The 23,535-nt window shown below is 35.1% G+C and overlaps 1 protein-coding gene across 1 annotated transcript in view; it reads left to right on the top strand.

Annotated features, from left to right (window-relative positions):
- ETFA (electron transfer flavoprotein subunit alpha) overlaps positions 1–23,535 on the top strand; it is an 85,786-nt gene that overhangs the window by 29,219 nt on the left and 33,032 nt on the right. The window contains exon 9 of the mRNA XM_060095136.1: positions 147–229. Coding sequence (XP_059951119.1) covers positions 147–229 — 83 coding nt within the window. The remainder of the gene's footprint in view (positions 1–146; positions 230–23,535) is intronic.

The following is a 23,535-nucleotide window of genomic DNA, read 5'->3' as shown; positions in this document are numbered from 1 at the left end:
CATTATATAATGACATCCCAAACAGGTTATAATGTATGTTTTATATATGTACTATATCAGTGTCTTTTTTTTTTTACTGTTATCAGTGAATATTCCAGCCAGTTGAATAATAGAGCTTAAAAAAATGACAAATATTTTTTCCTTAGTTGGTGCGTCTCGTGCTGCTGTTGATGCTGGCTTTGTTCCCAATGACTTGCAAGTTGGACAGACAGGAAAAATAGTAGCACCGGTAAGTATCGCAATAAAATATGCCATGCAGAATTCTATGGGGATGAGAACTGTATATATTTGTGGAACAATCATCCCAGTGATTGGTGTCCTATTCAGTGTACCTAAGCAGTTAGCCATTACCATGGTGAATGTGTTCTTCTCACAGGTCTGTGGATTTCTTGGCCTCAGTAAAACACAGAGCAGTTCTTAAATCCAGCATTGTTTTTCACATTTTTTAAAGCAGTGGAATAGTTTGTCAAATTTATGTCACAACACTAAATATAAAATTGATAGAAGCAGCATTTTATTATTAAATGGATTTTACAAGTTCACGTTAACATTTATTTACCATAAAGCCTATATATTATAAAATCTATCAGTAAAACTGAGGAATCTATATTAATGAACACAGAATCTCAAAATTGGGAGCTGTGAGTGACAACTGTGGTCTTATATCTTCCTGAACACCTAGTTTATTTCTGTATTATGTCTAGTTGCATGAAATTCAGAAAATTCTTATCCATATGGATAAGTGATACTAGACTATTCAGTTAAAACGATCCAAAACTTACAAAAGGAATACTTTGGTTTCAAAGTTGAATCACTAACAATATCTAATGATTGTTCACATTTCTTAGATGATTCAGGTTTTCAGTGAATACAATTCTCAGCCAGTTTAAGTCTTTATTGTGTGGAGGAAAATGAATTATTTTATATATTTCAAAAATTTTTTAATGTATTTCAAAACAGGATATTAAGTCATATCCATTTAAAAAAATCTCATATCTCAGTGCCCTGTTCCATCAGAGGTTCATTCAAAGTTTCAAAATAGGCAAAAAATTTAAGTCTTGCTTTTGAAGTTTGTTTTGAAGAGTGTTCAATCTTTTGCCCATTTTAAAATTGGGTTCTTTGTCTTTTTATTGCCTCTTTATTCACTTTCTTTTGAAGAGCAGAAATTTTTAATTTTTATAAGATCTAATGTATTGATGGTTGTTAATACTTTTTGTGTTATTCGGCTTATTTGAAGTCAGATAAGATCTCAGAATGTAAAATAGTTACTAAATAAACAAAGTCACAAAACCATGTGACCTGTTTGCTTGTGATACTGCATTAGTCAGGCTGTGAGAGCATTTATTGAGCAAGTAAGCTCGAGCCTTCCCTAGCATTTAATGAGGTGTGGCACATAGGTATTTTTTTGGTATAAATCTTGTTTGTCCTAGTTTACATGAATAGATAATCTTTAGGCTTGAACTTATTTACAAAAGATCAGACCCACAACCTTCCTAATCAGTAATACTTCTACAAGAAAGTATGGTGGGAGACAAACTTTTATTTACATTGACTTTTCAGTAACAGCACACTTGTTATTAAGTAGGATAGCAGAATGACAGGGAATGACCAGTGGCATCCTTACCTGTATTGTAAATAAATGTCATACAGTCAGCTTTCTTCAACATTACTGTCATGAATATAGGATTATTGAAAAATTTTCATAAGGAATTTAAATACATTAAAGGCTTTGAAGACTTTCTTTAACATAAATCACGTAAGCCCCAGAGATTCTGATTCATTAACTCTGAGTTAGACTTCGACATGTATATATATGTGTACATATTTATTTGTGTGTGTGTGTACTTTTCTTTAAGGCTTTAAAGCTTTTTTGAGATGTTCTCAAGTTTACAGAAAACTTTCAAGGACAGAGTAAAAGTCTTTATTTTTGTGGACTATTAGAGAGTAAGTTGCTGAGATGATTCTCCATCATCTCCAAATATGTAGGACATTCTCCTATAAAGCCACAGTACAACTTTTAAAATTAGGAGATTAACATCAATTTACATTAATACTATCTAATCATCAGACCTTGTTCAGGTTTTGCCAGTTGTCCCAATAATGTCCTGTATAGCAAAAGGATGTAGTTCATAATCACATGTTGCATTGCATACAGTTGTCATGTGTCCTTCCATCTCAAACAGTTCCTTTCTTACTTTGACTTTCATGACCTTGACACTTTGGAAAAATTATAGGACAGCTATTTTGTAGAATAGAATATCCCTCAATTTGCATTTGTCTGATGTCTCCTCACCATTCAGTTTAGGTTATATATACATCTTTGACAGGAATATCACAAAAGTGCTATTTCATACTGTCAGATGGTACACAATTTCATTGTGTCTTATTAGATTTTCACTTTGACCATTTGGTTAAATTTTTCATAAGGAATTTAAATATATTAAAGGCTTTGATATCTGTCAAACTTCTCCACTGTAAAGTTATTTTTCCCTTTTTAATTAATAAATGTTTTATGAGGAGGTACTTTGAAATGATGTGAATATTCCAGTTCTCCTCACTTTCAGTTTATTTATTTATATTTATTTATAAATGAATGTTAAATAAATATTCATTTCTTTATAATAGGACTTATGGTTCCTGTTTTATTCAATGGGTGAAAATCTGTTGTTATTATTTTAATTGAGGTACAAATTGTTCCACATTTGGCCAGTGAGAACCCCTTCAAGGTGGCTTCTGTGTCTTCTTGACATGTTCCCATAATTCTTTGAGGCCTTTCTTACTTACTGGCAGAATAAGATGTTCCAGGCTTTTTGTACCTTTCCTATCCCAGCCCTGGCATCGGTCTTTTCTCCAGGGAGTCCTGGTTCTTTTTAGTGAAGAATAGTATGAAGCTGACATCTGGATATTAATTGTGCTCGTTGCTATTCCCAGGACCCCTCAGTGGAAAAAGCTAGGGAATGCGTGTAGGTATGTATATATGTATGCAGATATACACACATATGTATTCATATACACATACAAACATTTATATCTATTTCACTATCAGTCTATCTACACTGAAAACCATGAGTTCACAGTGACATCACCAATTCCACTGCAGAGTCAATTCTGACTCTCCCTTTCCCTGTTTGTAATGCCTTTCATTGGCAGTAAAAAACCTGGACCCTGCCAATACGCTAACCTGTACAAATGCTTTCCTTGCCCCACTCAGGCTCCCACACCCTGCACTGAACATTCAGCCCTCCTATATAGATAACCCTACCTACCTTGCTTGGACTCTGACACCCCTCTGGATCATTTCTTCCCAAAGTAGTTGTACAGTTTTATATTTCCACTAACTATGTATCTGGGTTCCACTTGCTCCTCATTTTCACCAACATTTGGTATTTTAGCTATTCAGGTGCATGTGTAGTGGTGTACTTTACTGTGGTTTTAATTTGCATTTTCCTGATATCTGTGATGATGAACACTGTTGTGTTATTGGCCACTCAGATGTCTTCCTTACGAAGTATCTGTTCAGATGTATGGCACCTTTTTTATTGAATTGCTTGTCTTTTTGTTATTGAGTAGTAGAAGTTTTTTTAAAAAATCTATTCCAGGTATGTTACTTGTCATATATGTTTTGCAAATATTTTCTCCCAATCTGTGGCTTGCCTATTTATTTCTATTATTCATTATTTCTTTTGTATATAAGTCATTATCTGTATCAAGATGAGGAACTTCCCTTCTGTTCCCGATTTGCTGAGAGTTGTTATCATGAATGGTTGTTGAATTTTGTCAAATACTTCTCTGCATCTGTTGAAATGATCATGGTTTTTTTCCTTTATTCTGTTAATGTGGTGAATTATGTTGGTTGATTTTTGAATGTTAAACCACCTTGAGTTACTGTGGTAAACCCTACCTGATTGATATGTTATCCTTTTAATACATTGCTGGTTTTGATTGACTAATATTTTTGTAAAGATTTTTAGGTCTGTCTTTATCAAAATAATCTGTAATTCCCCCCCCCCCCAATATCTTTGTCTAATTTTGGTATTGGCATTATGCTGGCTTCATAAAATGAGTTGAAAGATATTCCCTCCTGCTGTATTTTCTGAAGGAAAAATCTGTGTAAGATTGGTTTGTGTGTGTGGGGGCTGTTGTTACTTTTTGGTTCTTATGAATAATGCAGATAGGAACATTCATGTACAGGTCTTTGTGTGGACATATGTTTTCATTTCTCTCAGATATGTACCAGGGAGTGGAATTGCTGTTCATATGGTAACTTTATGTTTAACCTTTGAGGAGCTGCCAGACTGTTTTGCAGAGCAGCTACACCAACAACGAACCAACTCATAGCTTTGTTAATTTTTTTCATTGTTTTCTTTTTATTGATTTTTGCTCTTAATTTTCTTCCTTCTAATTACTTTGGGTTTACCTTGCTGTTAAGGTAGAACTTTACTTCATTAATTTTGTATTTTGCTTGTTTTTAAATGTAAATATTAAAGATGTAAATTTCCCTCTAAATAGTACTTTAGATGCATCCCACAAATTTTGATATATTTTCATCATTCGTTAAAAAATTTTCTAATTTAGAAAATCAGGAATGTTTAATTTCTATACATTTGTGATTTTTTTTCCTAGATAGCTTTCTATTACTGATTTCAAATTTAATTTTGGTGAGCATCTCTTTAATATTTCAGTATTAAAATTCATTGAGTCTTATTTTATGGCCTAACAAATGCCCTGTCTTGGTGAATATACCTTGTGCACTTGAAAAGAATGTTTATCCTGCCATTAGACACTACAAGAATAAAGATTAGTGAACTTGAAGATATGGCAGCAAAAACTGTCCAAAATGAAACACAGAACACACAAAACACAGAAAATTTTGAAAACACAGGAAAAAAATGGACAGAGCCTTGGTGAGCTATTGGACAACTTTAGGAGGCCTAATATATGTGTAATTGGAGCAGGAAAACTATTGGAAGAAATAATGACCATAGAATGTCCAAATTTGATGAAAACTATAAATCCACAGATCTCAGAAGCTCAACAAACCCCAAGAACAGGAAACAGGAATGAAACTACAAGGCATGTAATAGTCGAATTGTTTATAGAATGATAAAAAGAAAAAAATTTTTTTTCAAAAAGGAAGTCATTTTATTTTTAGTACATTTGCTTTGGAGGGAGAGCCAACTAACTGGAAAGAGTCCATAATTTAACCAACATCAGATCTCCTTGCTGCATTCCCTATTGAAACTTTTTTCTTTTTCAAATTCTTTTCCCATTTAGGTTATTAGCAGAGTACTGAGCAGGGTTTCCTGTGCTATACAGTAGGTCCTTTTTGGTTATCTATTTTAAATATAGCAGTGTGTACATATCAGTCCCCAACTCCCAGTCTGTTCATACCCCCCACCCTTTTACCCTGGTAACCATAAGTTGGTTCTCTAAGTCTGTGAGTCTGTTTCTGTTTTATAAATAAGTATGTTTGTATCATTTTTTCTTAGATTCTGCATATAAGTGATATCATATGATATTTGTCTTTCTCCAACTTACTTCACTTAGTATGATAATCTCCAGGTCCATCCGTGTTGCGGCAAATGGCATTATTTCATTCTTTTTAATGGCTGAGTAATATTCCATTGTATATATGTACCACATCTTCTTTATCCATTCACCTGTCGATGGACATTTAGGTTGCTTCCATGTGTTGGCTATTGTAAATAGTGCTGCATTGCATATTGGGGTGCATGTATCTTTTTGAATAATGGTTTTCTCCAGATATATGCCCAGGGGTGGGATTGCTAAATCATAAATCATAGCTCTATTTTTAGTTTTTTAAAGAATCTTCATAATGTTCTCCATAGTGACTGTACCAGTTTATATTCCCACCAACAGTGTGGGAAGGTTCCCTTTTCTCTACACCCTCTCTTACATTTGTTGTTTGTAGAATTTTTGTTGATGGCCATTATGACTGGTATGAGGTGATACCTCATTGTAGTTTTGATGTGCATTTCCTTAATAATTAGCAGTGTTGAGCATCTTTTCATGTGCCTCTTGGCCATCTGTATGTCATAAATGTTAGTTTCCAGATTCACTGACTTTGCAGTTTTCTCCAGTTAATGATCAGCAAGCACTTTTTATTACTTTAAATGAGAACAAAATGAAGACCTGAAATCTCATGATCAAGAATTGTTTTCTGACAGACAAGCAGAATTGTTTGGTCTATTTTTATGGTTGATATGATTGTATTCAAAACTCATAAACAATGTACATCCACTTCAATACTGATAAAAATAAATTCTTAAAAGCAGTGAGAGAAATGTATAAATGAACTCAATATTCCAGTCAAAAAGCAGAGATTACCAGATGTATAAAAAGCAAGACTCAGCTATATGCTACCTAAAAGAAATATATTTTAGATAGAAAAAAATACACCATACAAATAGTGAGCATAAGAAGTCTGGTTTGTCTTTTTTAATATCAGATAAAGCAAACTTCAAGACAATGAGTACTGCCAAACATAAAGAGGCCATTATGTAATGATAAAAGGATCAATTTATCAGAAAGAACGATCATGATTGTGTAACTGCCCAATAACAGAATTTCAAAATACGTCAGGCAAAATCTGACAGAACTAAAGTGAAGAATAAACAAATACATAATTATAGTTGGAGGTTTTAATACCTTTTCCCAGTAATTGATAGAATAACTAGATGAAAAATTTCAGTAAGGACATAAAAGATCTAGACTAGGGGACAGCAAGCTATCTGTAAATCACATAGGAAGTATTTTTGGTTTAATTGGCCATAGTCTCTGTTGTAACTACTTAACTCTTCTGTTGTAGAGCAGAAGCAGCCATAGACTTGTAAGTGAAGGGTTGTATTCCATTACAACTTTATATACAAAAACAGATGGCAGTCCAGATTTGGCCTGTTGACGTAGAACACTATGCCACATTATTTTTCTCTACTTTTATTCTAGGACTCCAGTTGCACATATTTTAGATATCTTTATATTCTTCTGTAGGTTACTTAAGTTCTGTTCATTCTTTTTCATGTTTTTTTTTCCCCTCTGTTCTTCAAATTGAATAATTTTACTGGTCTATCTTCAAGGTTACTGACTCTTTTATAATTTCTAATATACTATTAAACCCATCTAGAAAATTTCTGATTTTGTATTTTTTAGTTCAAAATTTTCATTTGGTTCTTTTTATAGTTTCATTTCTCTGCTGAGATTTCTTATCTGTGCAGTCATTACAGGTATCTTCCTTTACATCCTTGACCATACTTGTAATAGCTGCTTTTAAATCCTTGTGTACTAATTCCAAGTTCTGGGTTATTTCAGGGTTGATGTCCTTTGATTGTATTTTCACACTTTCCTGGTTCATCATGTGTGTAGTACAATGGTTCTCAAATTTTTTGTCTTAGGGCTCCTTTTAAAATTTATTTAGGGCTCTCAGAGCTTTTGTTTATTTGGGTTATATCTATTGATATTTCTTATATTAGAAATTCAAATTGAGAAAATTTTAAAATATTTATTCTTTTGAAAATAACAGTAAAGCCATTTCTTTTAATATAAATAATATTTTAGTGAAAATAACCGTCTTCCAAAACAAAAGAAATTTAATGAGAATAATGGTATTTTTTTACATTTTTGACTTGATAATCTGGCTTAGTAGAAAACTGCTAGATTCTGTTTTTTGCTAACTGTGTGTTGTTTTATATTGGTTTGATTGAAGTATATGAAGAAAATCCAGCATCACACAGATATATAGAAAGAAAGGAGTATTCTAATAGCCTTTTCATAAAATTGTAGATATTCTTCTTTTACACTACATCAGAACTTGACAAGGAGTAAATTCTTAAAGGGTATTGGCAGTGTGGAATCTGAAACCATATCAATGAACTTTTCATACCCTTACATTAAAATCTGTTGGTCTGTATTGTGCTTTGAATGGATCTTTCACTATCCTGTAACATTTAGAAAATAACCTTTAGTGAGTTTTGTAGATCTTTCAAATGTTGACACATTTTATCAATATCAAAACATTACCTTCATCAATATCACCACTCATCTCATTAGAGGAGTCTTTACAGCTCATATTCATGGATACAAGTTTTTTAAAAATTCTAATTATCAACTTAATTCACAAATTTTGTCCTTGGCAACAAAAACTTTGTTTTCTAGGAATTGATAAGCTCACCTCATTCATTTTCAATAAAATGTCTGCCAAAACTCCAAATATCTATCAGTTGTTCTTTGAAGTGGAAATGGTGATCCATGAAAATGTGGATGGTTTACTCAAACCATCACATGAGCCATTTTCCTCAAGACAGTCATTGTGCTTTTGTATGCAATGGAAGTACTTTGCATACTTCGTGATTTGTCACACAGAATACTAAAAAGATGTGTACTCAAAGGTCAAGATCTAATAAAACTAATAATTTTTACTACTTCATCAAGGATGATGTTAAGTGAAACCAGGTTTTCTTTTTCTTTTTTTTTAAACTGTATGTGGCCATGAAGAATGCAGTGACAACTAGTACAAGTTTGGTGCAACTGTCTTGCTTAATGCTAAGGCAGCAGTTTTACCCACAGTTATTTTTACATCATCAGTGCAAAAGTCAATAGTTTTTCTAGGATAAACCATGAGATCCAAAAAAGTTACTTAATACTTTGAGTTTTTCAGTACCACTTTTGTTTGTTGCCAAGCATTCACATAAAGGAATTCTTCAGTGTTTAGTTGTTATTGATACTGGACAAATACAATTAAAACACAAAACCCAACTATATAGATTTGTCTGTTTGTTAGGCAAAAGTACAATTTTGCAGATGATTTATTAACTTAATATTCATGTTTACAGTTAAATCTTTTATTCAGCAAGTTCCTGTATCATTGGAATGTGGCAGTGCCATAGTTTCTTTCACTGATTTTTCATCTAGCAGGCATTTAGCAAGGTCACCTTTATTAGTCTTTTAGCGACTGTGCTTGTCTAGCCAATGAAATATGATAACCCATATGATGCTTCAGTGACTTTTTCCTTCCTGGTTTGAAAAGCTAAACAATTTTTTACTTTTGAACTCATCACATCTGTGTTAAAAATAAAACATTCAATTAATTTTTCTCTAAACGGAATTATTTTAAAAATGGCCATCATTTCTGTTGCAAAAGACACAGTAACATAAATTATTAACATCTCTGAAGCCAAGAGAAAGATAACTTTTATCATATTTTCACTTAATTTTACACAATATTTTTGAGAATAGATTCCTCTTTTCCATAAGTTAGAGATCTCTGTTATCAGTTTCATCTTTATCAGCATCTTTTGATGTAGATGTTGGAGCTGTGGGTTGGGAAAGTCAGTCTTCTGTATTTTAGTATAAATATTAGCAAAATCTAAAATTATAGTTTTAGATAAATTTTAAAATATATAAAAATTTACAAAAAAATTTTTATTGCCATATAAGGTAACAAAATGTACTTCTTGTTGTGTTTCCTTGTAGGCACAGGGAAATCTTTGGGATTCCAAATATCAATTTATTGGATGATAATGAGGTTACAGAAATTACAGCTATAAGAGCACAAGCTACTGTACTGAGAACAAACTGAGTTAATCTCTCTAAACATACATGTTTATACTTAAAACCTACTACTTTAAACATTTTTAGGTAACACAGAAATACAGATGCATACCTCTGGTAGTTATCAGAGAGATGATTTCCTCAAACAGTCATGTAGCCACTGGAGAACTGCACTGTAGCATTGTGATACAATGAGAGAGAAAAGGACAAATAACATTTTAGTGTTACTATGAAAATATTTTTGACCTTGCAGACCCCTGAAAGGGTCTTGGGACTTACAGGAATATGCAGATCACATTTTAAGAATCACTGGCCTAGTACTTTGGGATCATATTATGCACATTGAATAATATGTGTAGAGATTATGGATTCTGTTATATTTCTATTGAGAATATTCATTTTTGTTTTAGCAGGCAATTAATTTGGCTGCACTCAAACCTCAAATCCTCTTCTCTTTTAGCCTAGCCAGCTGGCTTAGAGGCTACCTGACACATGTCCAGTGTGTGTGGGGGGGTGGTCAGCCAGAGTTTTGAGCAGAATATGTATGCAGAGTTTGTGGTTGTCCTCTGGAATATTTTCCTCACCTTCCAGCTAATGTTGCAACCATAAATACTGTCTTGTTTGTTCCCTCCACTAATAAGACTGCAGGTTTCTATCTAAAGTGGCTGCTTTCTGAGGGGCTTTTATTCCCCTTGTGGGAGATCTGCATATGTCCCAAGGGAAGAAGTAGAGGTATACGGTGGGCTCTTCTCATTGTGCTTCCCTCCCCTACAGAATTCTGGCTTCTCAAGTGTCCACTATCTTGGTTGATCTCCAACGTATTTAAACAGTTGCTGCCTTTATTTTAACCAGGTTTCATAGTTTTTCTCTGCAAGAGGGGGGTTAGTCTGATACAGACTATTCTCAGGGTCATAAGCAGGAGTCCTGAGGTCTAGAATTGAGCACATTACTTCATGTGTGCTCTGACTAGTACAGAGTTGGATTATTATCTTCCTAAATAATATTTTAATTAGTGCTACTTAATATTGCATTAGATTCTTGGCAGCCAGATCCTACTGTTGGCATTTGAAGACATCCAAAATCTCTCTTCTCCTTCCTCCATATTTTATGGTCTGCTGTTAAACCATGTCTCCCTTGTCTAGTAATAATGCAGTGTTTCTTAGTGTTTAAAGCTGAACAAAGTACTTTCAGTTATCTTTATTAAATTTGGGTCTGTGTTGTCTTACCACCGAAACCTCCTGAATCTTTTAAAGCTTGATTTTTTTTCATTCATATTCCTTTTAACTTTGTATTATTTGAAGATCTTATGTTGTATTTTGTTGTCATTTTGTTACAGCTATGGAAAGCATCATCATAGTTCTCTCTGATGATGAATAGTAAGAAGTTCCTTATTTCATGTAAGGGGACACTTAAAGGCAAATTTTGTTATTTCACAAAATAATTTTACTTTTATTATCAATTTTTAAAGAAAATATCGAATACCCCAGAGATGCTATGAATTTAGTTATACTTTAAAATACATTTTTATATTATCATTCATAGCAGTTGACACGTACATATGGAAGATTATTGAACATTTATTTATATGGAACAATCTGGTATGTTTATGGATTCATGCTCCCTGCAAGAATTCAGACCCAGTTATGGGGATCCACTAGTCTGTAGCTTACTGTTGCAACAAAGACTTTTATTCCTTTTTTTTAAATTAACTTTTTATTTGGAAATAATTTCAAACTTATAAAAATTTGAAAGTTAAAAATAATACAGTATGTGTGTATGTGTACACATATGTACACAATTTTTTTCTGAACTATTTGACAGTAAGATCATGACCAGTAAATACTTCAGTGTGTATTTCCAAAGAGTAGAAATAGTCTCTTACACAAACGAATATGAAAACAACCATACAAAATCTATGGAATGCAGCAAAAGCAGTTGTTAGAGGGAAGTTCATAGTGATACAGGCCTGCCTCAAAAAAACAAGAAAAATCTCAAGTAAACAACCTAACCTACCACCTAAAAGAATTAGAAAAAGAAGAACAAACAAAACCTAAAATTGGCAGAAGGAAGCAAAGAATAAAGATCAGGGAGGAAATAAATAAAATAGAGATTAAAGAAATGATAGGAAAAAATCAACCAAACCAAGAGCTCGTTCTCTGAAAGTGTGAACAAAATTGACAAACCTCTGTCCAGGCTCACCAAGAAGAAAAGAGAGAGATCCCAAATAAACAAAATAAGAAATGAAAAAAGAGAAATCTCATCCAATACCGCAGAAGTACAAAAAACCGTAGGAGAATACTATGAACAATTATGTACCAAGAAATTTGACAACCTAGAAGAAGTGGACAACTTTCTAGAAACATACAGCCCACCCAAAATTGAATCAAAAAGAAATAGATAATTTGAACAGACTGATCACTAGAAGTGAAATTGAATCCGTAATAAAAAAAACTTCCTACAAACAAAAGTCCAGGACCAGATGACTTCACAGGCACATTCTACCAAACATACAAAGAAGAACTTACACTGATTCTTCTCAAACTCTTCCAAAAGATTAAAAAGGAGGGAACACTCCCAAAGACATTCTATGAAGCCACCATCACTCTGATACCAAAACCAAAGACACCACCAAGAAAGAAAATTACAGGCCATATCTTTGATGAATATAGATGCAAAATTTCTCTTAGCAAACTGAATCCAACAACACATAAAGAAGATCATATACTGCAACCAAGTGGATTCATCCCAGGTTCACAAGGATGGTTCAAGATATGCAAGTCAATGTAATATACCACATTAACAAAAGAAAAGTAAAAAGCCACATGATTATCTCAGTAGATGCAGAAAAAGCATTTGACAAAATTCAACATCCATTGATGATAAAAACTGTTAACCAAAGTGGGAATAGAGGGAACGTATCTCAACATAATAAATGCCATTTATGACAAACCCACAGCCAATATAATACTCAAGGGTGAAAAGTTGAATGCCTTCCCACTAAAATCTGGAACAGGACAGGGATGCCCACTCTCACCACTTCTCTTCAACATAATAGTGGAAGTCTTAGCCATAGCAGTCAGACAAGAAAAAGAAATAAAAGGTATCCAAATTGGAAGGGAAGAGCTAATATTGTCACTATATGCAGATGACATACTGTATATAGAAAACGCTAAGGACTCCACACAAAAACTACTAGACCTAATAAATGAATTCAGCAAAGTAGCAGGATACAAGATTAACATTCAGAAGTTGGTTGCATTCCTTTACACTAACAATGAAATACTAGAAAGGGAATGTAAAAAAAAAAACCTTTTAAAATTGCACCTGAAAAAATAAAATACCTAGGAATAACCTGATCAAAGAGGTGAAAGACTTATATGCTGAGAACTATAAAACATTAATAGAGGAAATAAAAGAGGATTCAAAGAAATGGAAAGATACCACATGCTCTTGGATTGGAAGAATTAATATTGTTAAAATGGCAATACTACCCAAAGCAATCTACAGATTCATTGTGATCCCTATCAAATTACCCATGACATTTTTCACAGAACTAGAACAAATAATTCAAAATTTTATATGGAACCAGGAAAGACCCAGAATTGCTAGAGCAATCCTGAGGAAGAAAAACAAAGCAGGAGGCATAACTCTCCCAGACTTCAGACAGTACTACAAAGCTACAGAAATCAAAACAGGCATACGGATCAATGGAACAGTATAGAGAGCCCAGAAATAAACCCACACACCTACGGTCAATTAATCTTTGACAAAGGAGGCAAGAATATAAAATGGGAAAAAAAACAGTCTCTTCAGCAAATGGTGCTGGAAAAGTTGGACAGCTGCATGTAAATCAGTGAAGTTAGAACACCCTCACACCATGCACAGAAATAAAATCAAAATGGCTTAAAGACTTAAACATAAGACATGACACCATAAAGCTCCTAGAAGAAAGCATAGGCAAAACATTCTCTAACATAAATCATACCAAAGTTTTCTTAGGTCAATCTCCCAAGGCAATAGAAATAAAAACAAAAACAAAGGGCACCTAATCAAACTTACAAGCTTTTACACAGCAAAGGAAACCATAAAAAACAAAGAAAAAAGCCCCAAAAGGCAACCCTCAGAATGGGAGAAAATATTTGCAAATTAAGCAAATATTAAGCCCAAAAGGGCTTAATCTCCAAAATATACAAAGAGCTCATACAAAACTCCATAACAAAAAACCAAACAACCCAATTGAAAATGGGCAGAAGACCTTAATAGACGTTTTTCCAAAGAAGACTTACAAATGACCAGTAGGCACATGAAAAGATGCTCAACATCACTGATTAATAGAGAAATGCAAATCAAAACTACAATGAAGTACCACCTCACACCGGTCAGAATGGCCATCATTAAAAAGTCTATAAATAACAAATGCTGGAGAGGGTGTGGAGAAAAGGGAACCCTCCTACACTGTTGGTGGGAATGTAAGTTGGTACAGCCACTATGGAGAACAGTATGGGGGGTTCCTCAGGAAACTAAAAATAGAATTACCATATAGTTCAGCAATCCCATTCCTGGGAATATACCCAGACAAAACTATAATTCGAAAAGATACATGCACCCCTATGTTCATAGCAACACTGTTCACAATAGCCAAAACATGGAAACAACTACATGTCCATTGACAGATGAATGGATAAAGAAGATGTGGTACATATATACAATGGAATACTACTCAGCCATAAAAAATAATGAAATAATGCCATTTGCAGCAACATGGATGCAATTAGAGATTATCATACTAAGTGAAGTAAGTCAGAATGAGAAAGACAAACACCATATGATATTACTTATATGTGGAATCTAAAATATGGCACAAATGAACCTATCTGCAAAATAGAAATAAACTCATAGAGAACAGACCTGTGGTTGCCACGGGGGAGTCGGGGAGGGAGAGGGATGGACTGGGAGTTTGGGGTTGGTAGATGCAAACAATTACATTTAGAATGGCTAAACAACAAGGTCCTAATGTATAGCACAGGGAACTATACTCAATATCCTGTGATAAACCATAATGGAAAAAATATTTTTTAAAATGTGTTCATGTGTATAACTGAGTCACTTTGCTGTACAGCAGAGATTGGCACAGCATTGTAAATCAACATACTTCAATGAAAAATGAAAAAAGAAAGGTACATAGCCAAAGTACAGTTTACATTCCATATCTGGATTTTGTCAGTTTATATTCCAATTCCAGTTTTCCATATTCTAATGGAATATTCCTATTTTATTAGCCTGTCGATGTTCATGATAGTATATTTCCCCTCTCAGTACAGCATCTAGTTTAGGGCCAAGTATTGCATTTAGTTGTCATATCTCTTTAGTCTTTGGTTGTGGTAAGGGGTGGTTCTCAGTTCTTATTTAACCTTATCTTAGGCAGGTCCTCTGTACCTGGGCCTCAGAGATAGGGATTTCTTAGTGTTCCTGCTCTGACTTTCCACCCCCATACCTGTCACAGCCAAACTCTGCCTTGTATCTCTTGGGGTGAGGTGGGGGGGTGGCTGGATAGCAATTTGAGTGGTCTTAAGAAAATTCAGGTGGAGGGTAAACAAAGGTTGGAGATATGTGTTGAAACTAAGAGAGAGATTTTAAAGAAAATAAATTCTGTATGGCCTTGTCCATTTGTTAGACCTGGGCTGCCAATTTGGCACTAGGTTTTCTAGAAGCCAGTTCATATTGGGAAACAAGATCAGTGTCTTCATTTACATTGTCCCTAAGGTAAAAACAAACTAATTGCACATGGGAAGCATAATTTGGCCTGGTATCAAGATCAGAGAAATACATTTTTCCCTTGAGCCCTTATACAGAGGACACTATTCATTAACGTCCTCAACAATATCTTTATTATAAATAAGACAGTGGTTCCAAAGGGCAGGTTTTTTAAAAAAAATAGTGTTTTTCAGTGTCAGCCAATTGCCTAATATTTAAGTGCACTTCTGTAAGGAGTCAAAATTATTTGCTTTTGGGCCTGTAGGTCTGGCTAGGATAAAATTTCATAGTGGTTTTGTTGTAGAACCCTTCTTCATATGAAATCTTATCAGAAAGTTCCATACATAACATAAGAAAACGTGGGATTGGACTGGGGCCATGTACCTGGAGTGCTACTAACTCAGCTCTCTCCCTTTCTCAGTATTCTGAGAGATTTTCTATGGCACCTTTGCAGAGTGATTAGAGCCCTGAGCATGTTTTGAAAATCACTTGTCCAGAAAAAAATGGTGGATTGCATAGTCTCAGACAGTTTTCCACAAGCATATCTACCTGAACTGAATTTTGATTTGTTAGTATATATCAACTACATTATTTTATATTGTACCAATTTTTTAAACCCCTTATTTAGTATCATTTCCCTTATTCTTGGGCACTGACCTTTCCTTCTGCTTCACAAGTCAACTTATTGTCCTCTCTATGAAAGCAAAAAACAATACAAAACAAAAACCCAGGTTACCTATATGTATCAGAGAAAGAGGTGGCTCTTTTCTTATTTAATACTAATATGTCTACCTGTCGTTGGATCCCATCACTTCTCACCTCCTTTGAGATGGTATTCCATTAATTACCCCTGTACTTTGGGTCCAGGGCACCTCTCTACTGGCTGCTATTTATTTTTTTATTTTAGTTTTATTTATGTATTTATTTGGCTGCCTTTGGGTCTTCATTGCTGCATGTGGGCTTTATCTAGTTGTGGCTAGCAGGGACAGCTCTTAGTTGTGGTGCGTGGGCTTCTCATTGCAGTGGCTTCTCTTGTTGCAGAGCACGGGCTCTAGGCATACAGGCTTCAGTAGTTGTGGCTTGCAGGTTCTAGAGCGCAGGCTCAGGAGTTGTGGCGCACAGGCTTAGTTGCTCCGTGGCATGTGAGATCTTCCCGAACCAGGGATCAAACCCATGTCCCCTGCATTGGCAGGCAGATTGTTAACCACTGCATCACCAGGGAAGTCCCTGGCTGCTATTTTATAACCTTAAAAAAAGAAAATTATTCATCTACCCACCCAGCAGCTCTTTTCCCCTGCTAGCTACCACCCTGTTTATCTCTCTTGCTAGGCTAAGCTTGAAAAATTAGCTTATGTTTACTAAATTCACTTTGTTTCCCATTCTTTTCTTTTTATTTAAAAAAATATAAGTATATGTATATTTATATATAATATAATACAGTAAACACTTACGTTTTTACCTCCAAATTTAAAAAGCAGTATTACAATTGAAAACCCCTGTAACTCTTCGTTCAGTGCATATCCTTCCCTCCCCTCAAACGTAACCATTACCCTAAATTTGATGATTATTTCTTCAATGCATTTCATTTTTACTTTTACTGTATATCGACAGATCCCTAAACAGTATATAGCTGAACTTTTCAACTTGAGTGCTGTGGATGATTTACAAGTTTGCCAAGATGTTGATCCTCTCAGTCTTTGGAAGAGTAAATATTATGACTAGCCTTGTTCATTTAGCCTAGTGTACCATACAAATATTACTATATTCTGTGTGCCATGATATAAATAAGTTGGGAAGCACTGATACATACTACTGTTTTGTATATTTTTTAAACTTTATGTTAATAATAGCATGCTGGGGCTTCCCTGGTGGCGCAGTGGTTGAGAGTTCGCCTGCCAATGCAGGGGACACGGGTTCGTGCCCCGGTCCAGGAAGATCCCACATGCCGCGGAGTGGCTGGGCCTGTGAGCCATGGCCACTGAGCCTGCGCGTCCGGAGCCTGTGCTCCGCAACGGGAGAGGCCACAACAGTGAGAAGCCCGCGTATCGCAAAAAATAATAATAATAATAAAAATAATAATAATAATAGCATGCTGTTTTTTTATTGTTAACATCCATCACCATATATCATTATAGAATTTTTTTTCTTCTGATGAGTACTTTTAGGATTTACTCTTGTAGCAACTTTCAAATATGCAATAAAATGTCATTAACTATAGTCACCATGCTATGCATTACATCCCCATGACTCATTTATTTTATAACTGGAAGTTGGTGCCTTTTTGACTCCCTTTGCTCATTTTGCCCACCCTCTGTCCCTTCCTCCCCACCCCCAGCAACCACCAATCTGTTCTCCGTATCAATGAGCTTAGAGTTTTTTTGTTTGTTTTTTTAGATTCCACATTAAGTGAGATCATATGGTGTTTGTCTTTCTCTTATTTCATTTATCATAACGCCCTCAAGGTGGCAAGATTTCAATTCTTTTTATGGCAGAATAGTATTCCATTGTATATATATATACACAACATATTTTCTTTATCCATTTATCCATTGGTGGATACTTAGGTTGTTGCCATATCTTGGCTATTATAAATAATGCTGCAATAAATATCTTTTCAAGTTAGTGTTTCTGTGTTCTTTGAATAAAAATCCAAAAGTGGAATTGCTGGATCTTATGGTAGTTCTGTTTTTAATTTTGTTCTCCATAGTGGCTGTGCCAATTTACATTCCTATCAACAGTGCACAAGGGCTCCCTTTTCTCCACAACCTAGCCAGCATTTGTCATCTCTTGGGTTTTTGTTTGTTTTGTTTTGTTTTGTTTTTGATAGTAGCCATTTCTAACAGTGTGAGGTGCTATCTCATTGTGATTTTTTTTTTTTTTTTTTGCTGTACGTGGGCCTCTCACTGCTCTGGCCTCTCCCATTGCGGAGCACAGGCTCTGGATATGCAGGCCCACCGGCCATGGCTCACGGGCCCAGCCGCTCCGTGGCACATGGGATCCTCCCGGACCAGGGCACGAACCCGTGTCCCCTGCATCGGCAGGCGAACTCTCAACCACTGCGCCACCAGGGAAGCCCTCATTGTGATTTTGATTTGCCGTTCTCTGATGATTAGCAACATTAAGTATCTTTTCATGGACCTGTTGGCCATCTTCTGTGTGGCTTCTTTGGGAAGAATGTCTGTTCATATCCTCAGCCCATTTTTTTTTAGTGGATTCTGTTTTGATTTTTTTTTTTGCTATTGAGGTGTGTGAGTTGTTTACATGTTTTGGATATTAACCCCTTATTGATATATGATTTGCAAATATTTTCTTCCATTCAGTACGTAGCCTTTTCATTTTGTTGATGGTTTCCTTTGCGGCACAGAAGCCTTTTAGTTTGATATAGTCCCACTTGTTTACTTTTGCTTTTATTGCCTTTGGTGTGAAATCCAAAACACCATCACCAAGACTAATGTCAAAGAGCTTACCACCTATGTTTTCTAAGTGTTTTATGGTTTCAGGTCTTATTCGAGTCTTTAATCCATTTTGATTTGATTTTTGTGTATGGTTTAAGATAGTGGTCCAGTTTCATTCTTTTGTGGCTGTCCAGTCTTCCAAGCACCATTTATTGAAGAGATTGTCCTTTCCCCATTGTTTATTCTTGGCTCCTTCGTCATAAATTAATTGACCATATGTGAATGGGTTTATTTCTGGATTCTCTGTTCTATTCCATTGATCTATATGTCTGTTTTATGTCAGTACCATACTGTTTTGATTACTATAGCTTTGTAATATAGTTTTAAATTATATTACAAATTTCTGATATGGTGCCTCCAGCTTTTTTATTCTTTTTCAAGATTACTTTAGCTATTCAAGGTCTATTTTGGTTCCATACACATTTTATGATTGTTCTAATTCTGTGAAAAATGCCATTGGAATTTTCATAGGGATTGCATTTAATCTGTACATTGCTTTGGGTAGTTTGGATGTTTTAACAATATTAATTCTTCTAATCCATGAGCACAGAATATCTTTCCATTTATTTGTGTCTTCTTTAATTTCTTTCATCAGTGTCATAGTTTTTAGTATACAGGTCTTTCACCTCCTTAGTTAAATGTATTCCCAGTTATTTTATTCTTTTTGATGCAGTTGTAAATAGGACAGTTTTCTTAATTTTTCTTTCTGATAGTTTTGTTGTTAGTGTGTAGAAACACAACAGATTTCTATATATTGATTTTGTATCTTGCAAGTTAATTCATTTATTAGTGCTAACAATTTTTTGGTGGAGTCTTTAGTGTTTTCTCTTTTTTATTTTCAGACATTATTTTATTTTTATTTTTTAACATCTTTATTGGAGTATAATTGCTTTAAAGTGTTGTGTTAGTTTCTGCTGTATAACAAAGTGAGTCAGCTATATGTATACGTATATCTCCATATCCCATCCCTCTTGCACCTCCCTCTCACCCTCCTTACCCAACCCCCATAGGTGGTTGCAAAACACCAAGCTGATCTCCCTATGCTATGTGGCTGCTTTCCACTAGCTATCTATTTTATATTAGGTAGTGTGTATATGTCAGTGCTACTCTCACTTCGTCCCAGCTTACCCTTACCCCTCCCTGTCTCCTCAAGTCCATTCTCTACGTCTGTGTCTTTATTCCTGACCTGCCCTTAGTTCATCACAATCGTTTTTTTCAGATTCCATATATATGTGTTAGCATACAGTATTTGTTTATCTCTTTCTGACTTACGTCACTCTGTATGACAGACTCTAGATTCATCCATCTCACTACAAATAACTCAAATTTGTTTCTTTTTATGGCTGAGTAATATTCCATTGTATATATGCGCCACATCTTCGTTATTCATCTGTCAGTGCACACTTAGTTTGCTTTCATGTCCTGGCTATTGTAAACAGAGCTGCAATGATCATTGTGGTACATGACTCTTTTTGAATTATGGTTTTCTCAGGGTATATGCCCAGTAGTGGGATTGCTGGGTTGTATGGTAGTTCTATTTTTAGTTTTGTAAGGAACCTGCATATTGTTCTCCATAGGGCTGTATCAATTTATATTCCCACCAACAGTGCAAGAGGGTTCCCTTTTCTCAACACCCTCTCCAGCATTTATTGTTTGTAGTTTTTTTTTTTTTTTTTTTGCGGTACACGGGCCTCTCACTGTTGTGGCCTCTCCTGTTGCGGGGCACAGGCTCCAGATGCGCAGGCTCAGCAGCCATGGCTCACGGGCCCAGCCGCTCCGGGGCATGTGGGATCCTCCTGGACCGGGGCACGAACCCGCGTCCCCTGCATTGGCAGGCAGACTCTCAACCACTGCGCCACCAGGGAAGCCCGTTTGTAGATTTTTTGATGATGGCCATTCTGACCTGTATGAGGTGATACCTCATTGAAGTTTTGATTTGCATTTCTCTAATGACTAGTGATGTTGAGCATCTTTTCACGTGTTTGTTGGCAATCTGTATATCTTCTTTGGAGAAATGTCTATTTAGGTCTTCTGCCCATTTTTGGATTGGGTTGTTTGTTTTTTTGATATTGTGCTGCATGAGCTGCTTGTATATTGTGGAGATTAATCCTTTGTCAGTTGCTTTGTTTGCAAATATTTTCTCCCATCCTGAGGGTTGTATTTTCTTCTTGTTTATGGTTTCCTTTGCTGTGCAAAAGCTTTTAAGTTTCATTAGGTCCCATTTGTTTATTTTTGTTTTTATTTCCATTTCTCTAGGAGGTGGGTCAAAAAGTATCTTGCTGTGATATATGTCATAGAGTGTTCTGCCTATGTTTTCCTCTATGAGTTTTATACTGTCTGGCCTTACATTTAGGTCTTTAATCCATTTTGAGTTTATTTTGGTGTATCATTTTAGGAAGTGTTCTAATTTCATTCTTTTACATGTAGCTGTCCAGTTTTCCCAGCACCACTTATTGAAGAGGCTGTCCTTTCTCCATTGTATATTCTTGCCTCCTTTATCAAAGATAAGGTGACCATATGTGTGTGGGTTTATCTCTTGGCTTTCTATCCTGTTCCATTGATCTATATTTCTGTTTTTTTGCCAGTACCATACTGTCTTGATTACTGTAGCTTTATAGTATTGTCTGAAGTCCAGGAGCCTGATTCCTCCAGCTCCGTTTTTCTTTCTCAAGATTGCTTTAGCTGTTCAGGGTCTTTTGTGTTTCCATACAAATTGTGAAACTTTTTGTTCTAGTTCTGTGAAAAATGCCATTGGTAATTTGATAGGGGTTGCATTGAATCTGTAGATTGCTTTGGGTAGTAGAGTCATTTTCACAATATTGATTCTTCCAATCCAAGAACATGGTATATCTCTCCATCTCTTGGTATCATCTTTAATTTATTTCATCAGTGTCTTATAGTTTTCTGCATACAGGTCTTTTGTCTCTTTAGGTAGGTTTATTCCTAGGTACTTTATTCTTTTTGTTGCAATGGTAAATGGGAGTGTTTCCTTAATTTCTGTTTCAGGTTCTTCATTGTTAGTGTGTAAGAATGCAAGAGATTTCTGTGCATTGATTTTGTATCCTGCAACTCTACCAAATTCATTGATTAGCTCTAGTAGTTTTCTGATAGCATCTTTAGGGTTCTCTATGTATAGTATCATGTCATCTGCAAAGTAACAGTTTTACTTCTTTTGTGATTTGGATTCCTCATGTCTTTTTCTTCTCTGATTGCTGTGGCTGAAACTTCCAAAACTATGTTGAATAATAGTGGTGAGAGTGGACAACCTTGTCTTGTTCCTGATCTTAGAGGAAATGTTTGTTTTTCACCACTGAGAGCAATCTTGGCTGTGAGTTTGTCATATATGGCCTTTATTATGTTGAGGCAGGTTCCCTCTGTACCTACTTTCTGGAGAGTTTTTACCTTAAATGGGTGTTGAATTTTGTCGAAAGATTTTTCTGCATCTGTTGAGATGATCATATGGTTTTTCTCCTTCAATTTGTTAATATGGTTTATCACATTGATTGATTTGTCTGCACTGAAGAATCCTTGCATTCCTGGGATAAACCCCACTTGATTGTGGTGTATGATCCTTGTAATGTGATGCTGGGTTCTGTTTGCTAGTATTTTGTTGAGGATTTTTTCATCTATTTTCATCAGTAATATTGGCCTGTAGTTTTCTTTCTTTGTGACATCTTTGTCTGGTTTTGGTATCAGGGTGCTGGTGGCCTCATAGAATGAGTGTGGGATTGTTCCTCCCTCTGATATATTTTGGAAGAGTTTGAGAAGGATAGGCGTTAGGTTTTCTCTATATGTTTGATAGAATTTGCCTGTGAAGCCATCTGGTCCTGGGCTTTTGTTTGTTGGAAGATTTTTAATCACAGTCTCAATTTCAGTGCTTGTGATTGTTCTGTTTATATTTTCTATATCTTCCTGGTTCAGTCTTGGAAGATTGTGCATTTCTAAGAGTTTGTCCATTTCTTCCAGGTTGTCCATCTTACTGGCATATAGTTGCTTGTAGTAATCTCTCATGATCCTTTGTATTTCTGCATTGTCGGTTGTTACTTCTCCTTTTTCATTTCCAGTAATGTTGATTTGAGTCTTCTCCCTTTTTTTCTTGATGAGTCTGGCTAATGTTTTATCAATTTTGTTTATCTTCTCAAAGAACCAACTTTTAGTTTTATTGATCTTTGCTATTGTTTGCTTCATTTCTTTTTCATTTATTTCTGATCTAATTTTTATGACTTCTTTCCTTCTGCTAATTTTGGGGGGGTTTGGTTCTTCTTTCTCTAATTGCTTTAGGTGTAAGGTTAGTTTGTTTATTTGAGATGTTTCTTGTTTCTTGAGGTAGGATTGTATTGCTGTAAACTTCCCCCTTAGAACTGCTTTTGCTGCATCCCATAGGTCTTGGGTCATCGTGTTTTCATTGTCATTTGTTTCTAGGTATTTTTGATTTCCTCTTTGATTTCTTCAGTGATCTCTTGGTTATTTAGTAGCATTATTGTTTAGCTTTCTTTTGTTTTCCGTTTGCATGGAATATCTTTTTCCATCCCCTCACTTTCAGTCTGTATGTGTCTCTAGGTCTGAAGTGGGTTTCTAGTAGACAGCATATGTACGGGTCTTGTCTGTGTATCCATTCAGCCAGTCTGTATCTTTTGGTGGGAGCATTTAATCCATTTACATTTTAGGTAATTATCCATATGTTTGTTCCTATTACCATTTTCTTAATTGTTTCGGGTTTGTTATTGTAGGTCTTTTCCATCCCTTGTGTGTCTAGAGA

This window comes from Mesoplodon densirostris, chromosome 4 (assembly GCF_025265405.1).
Source record: "Mesoplodon densirostris isolate mMesDen1 chromosome 4, mMesDen1 primary haplotype, whole genome shotgun sequence".
Lineage (NCBI taxonomy): Eukaryota > Metazoa > Chordata > Mammalia > Artiodactyla > Ziphiidae > Mesoplodon > Mesoplodon densirostris.
The sequence above is the reverse complement of the archived record's forward strand: the minus strand, read 5'-3'. Positions and strand labels throughout refer to the sequence as shown.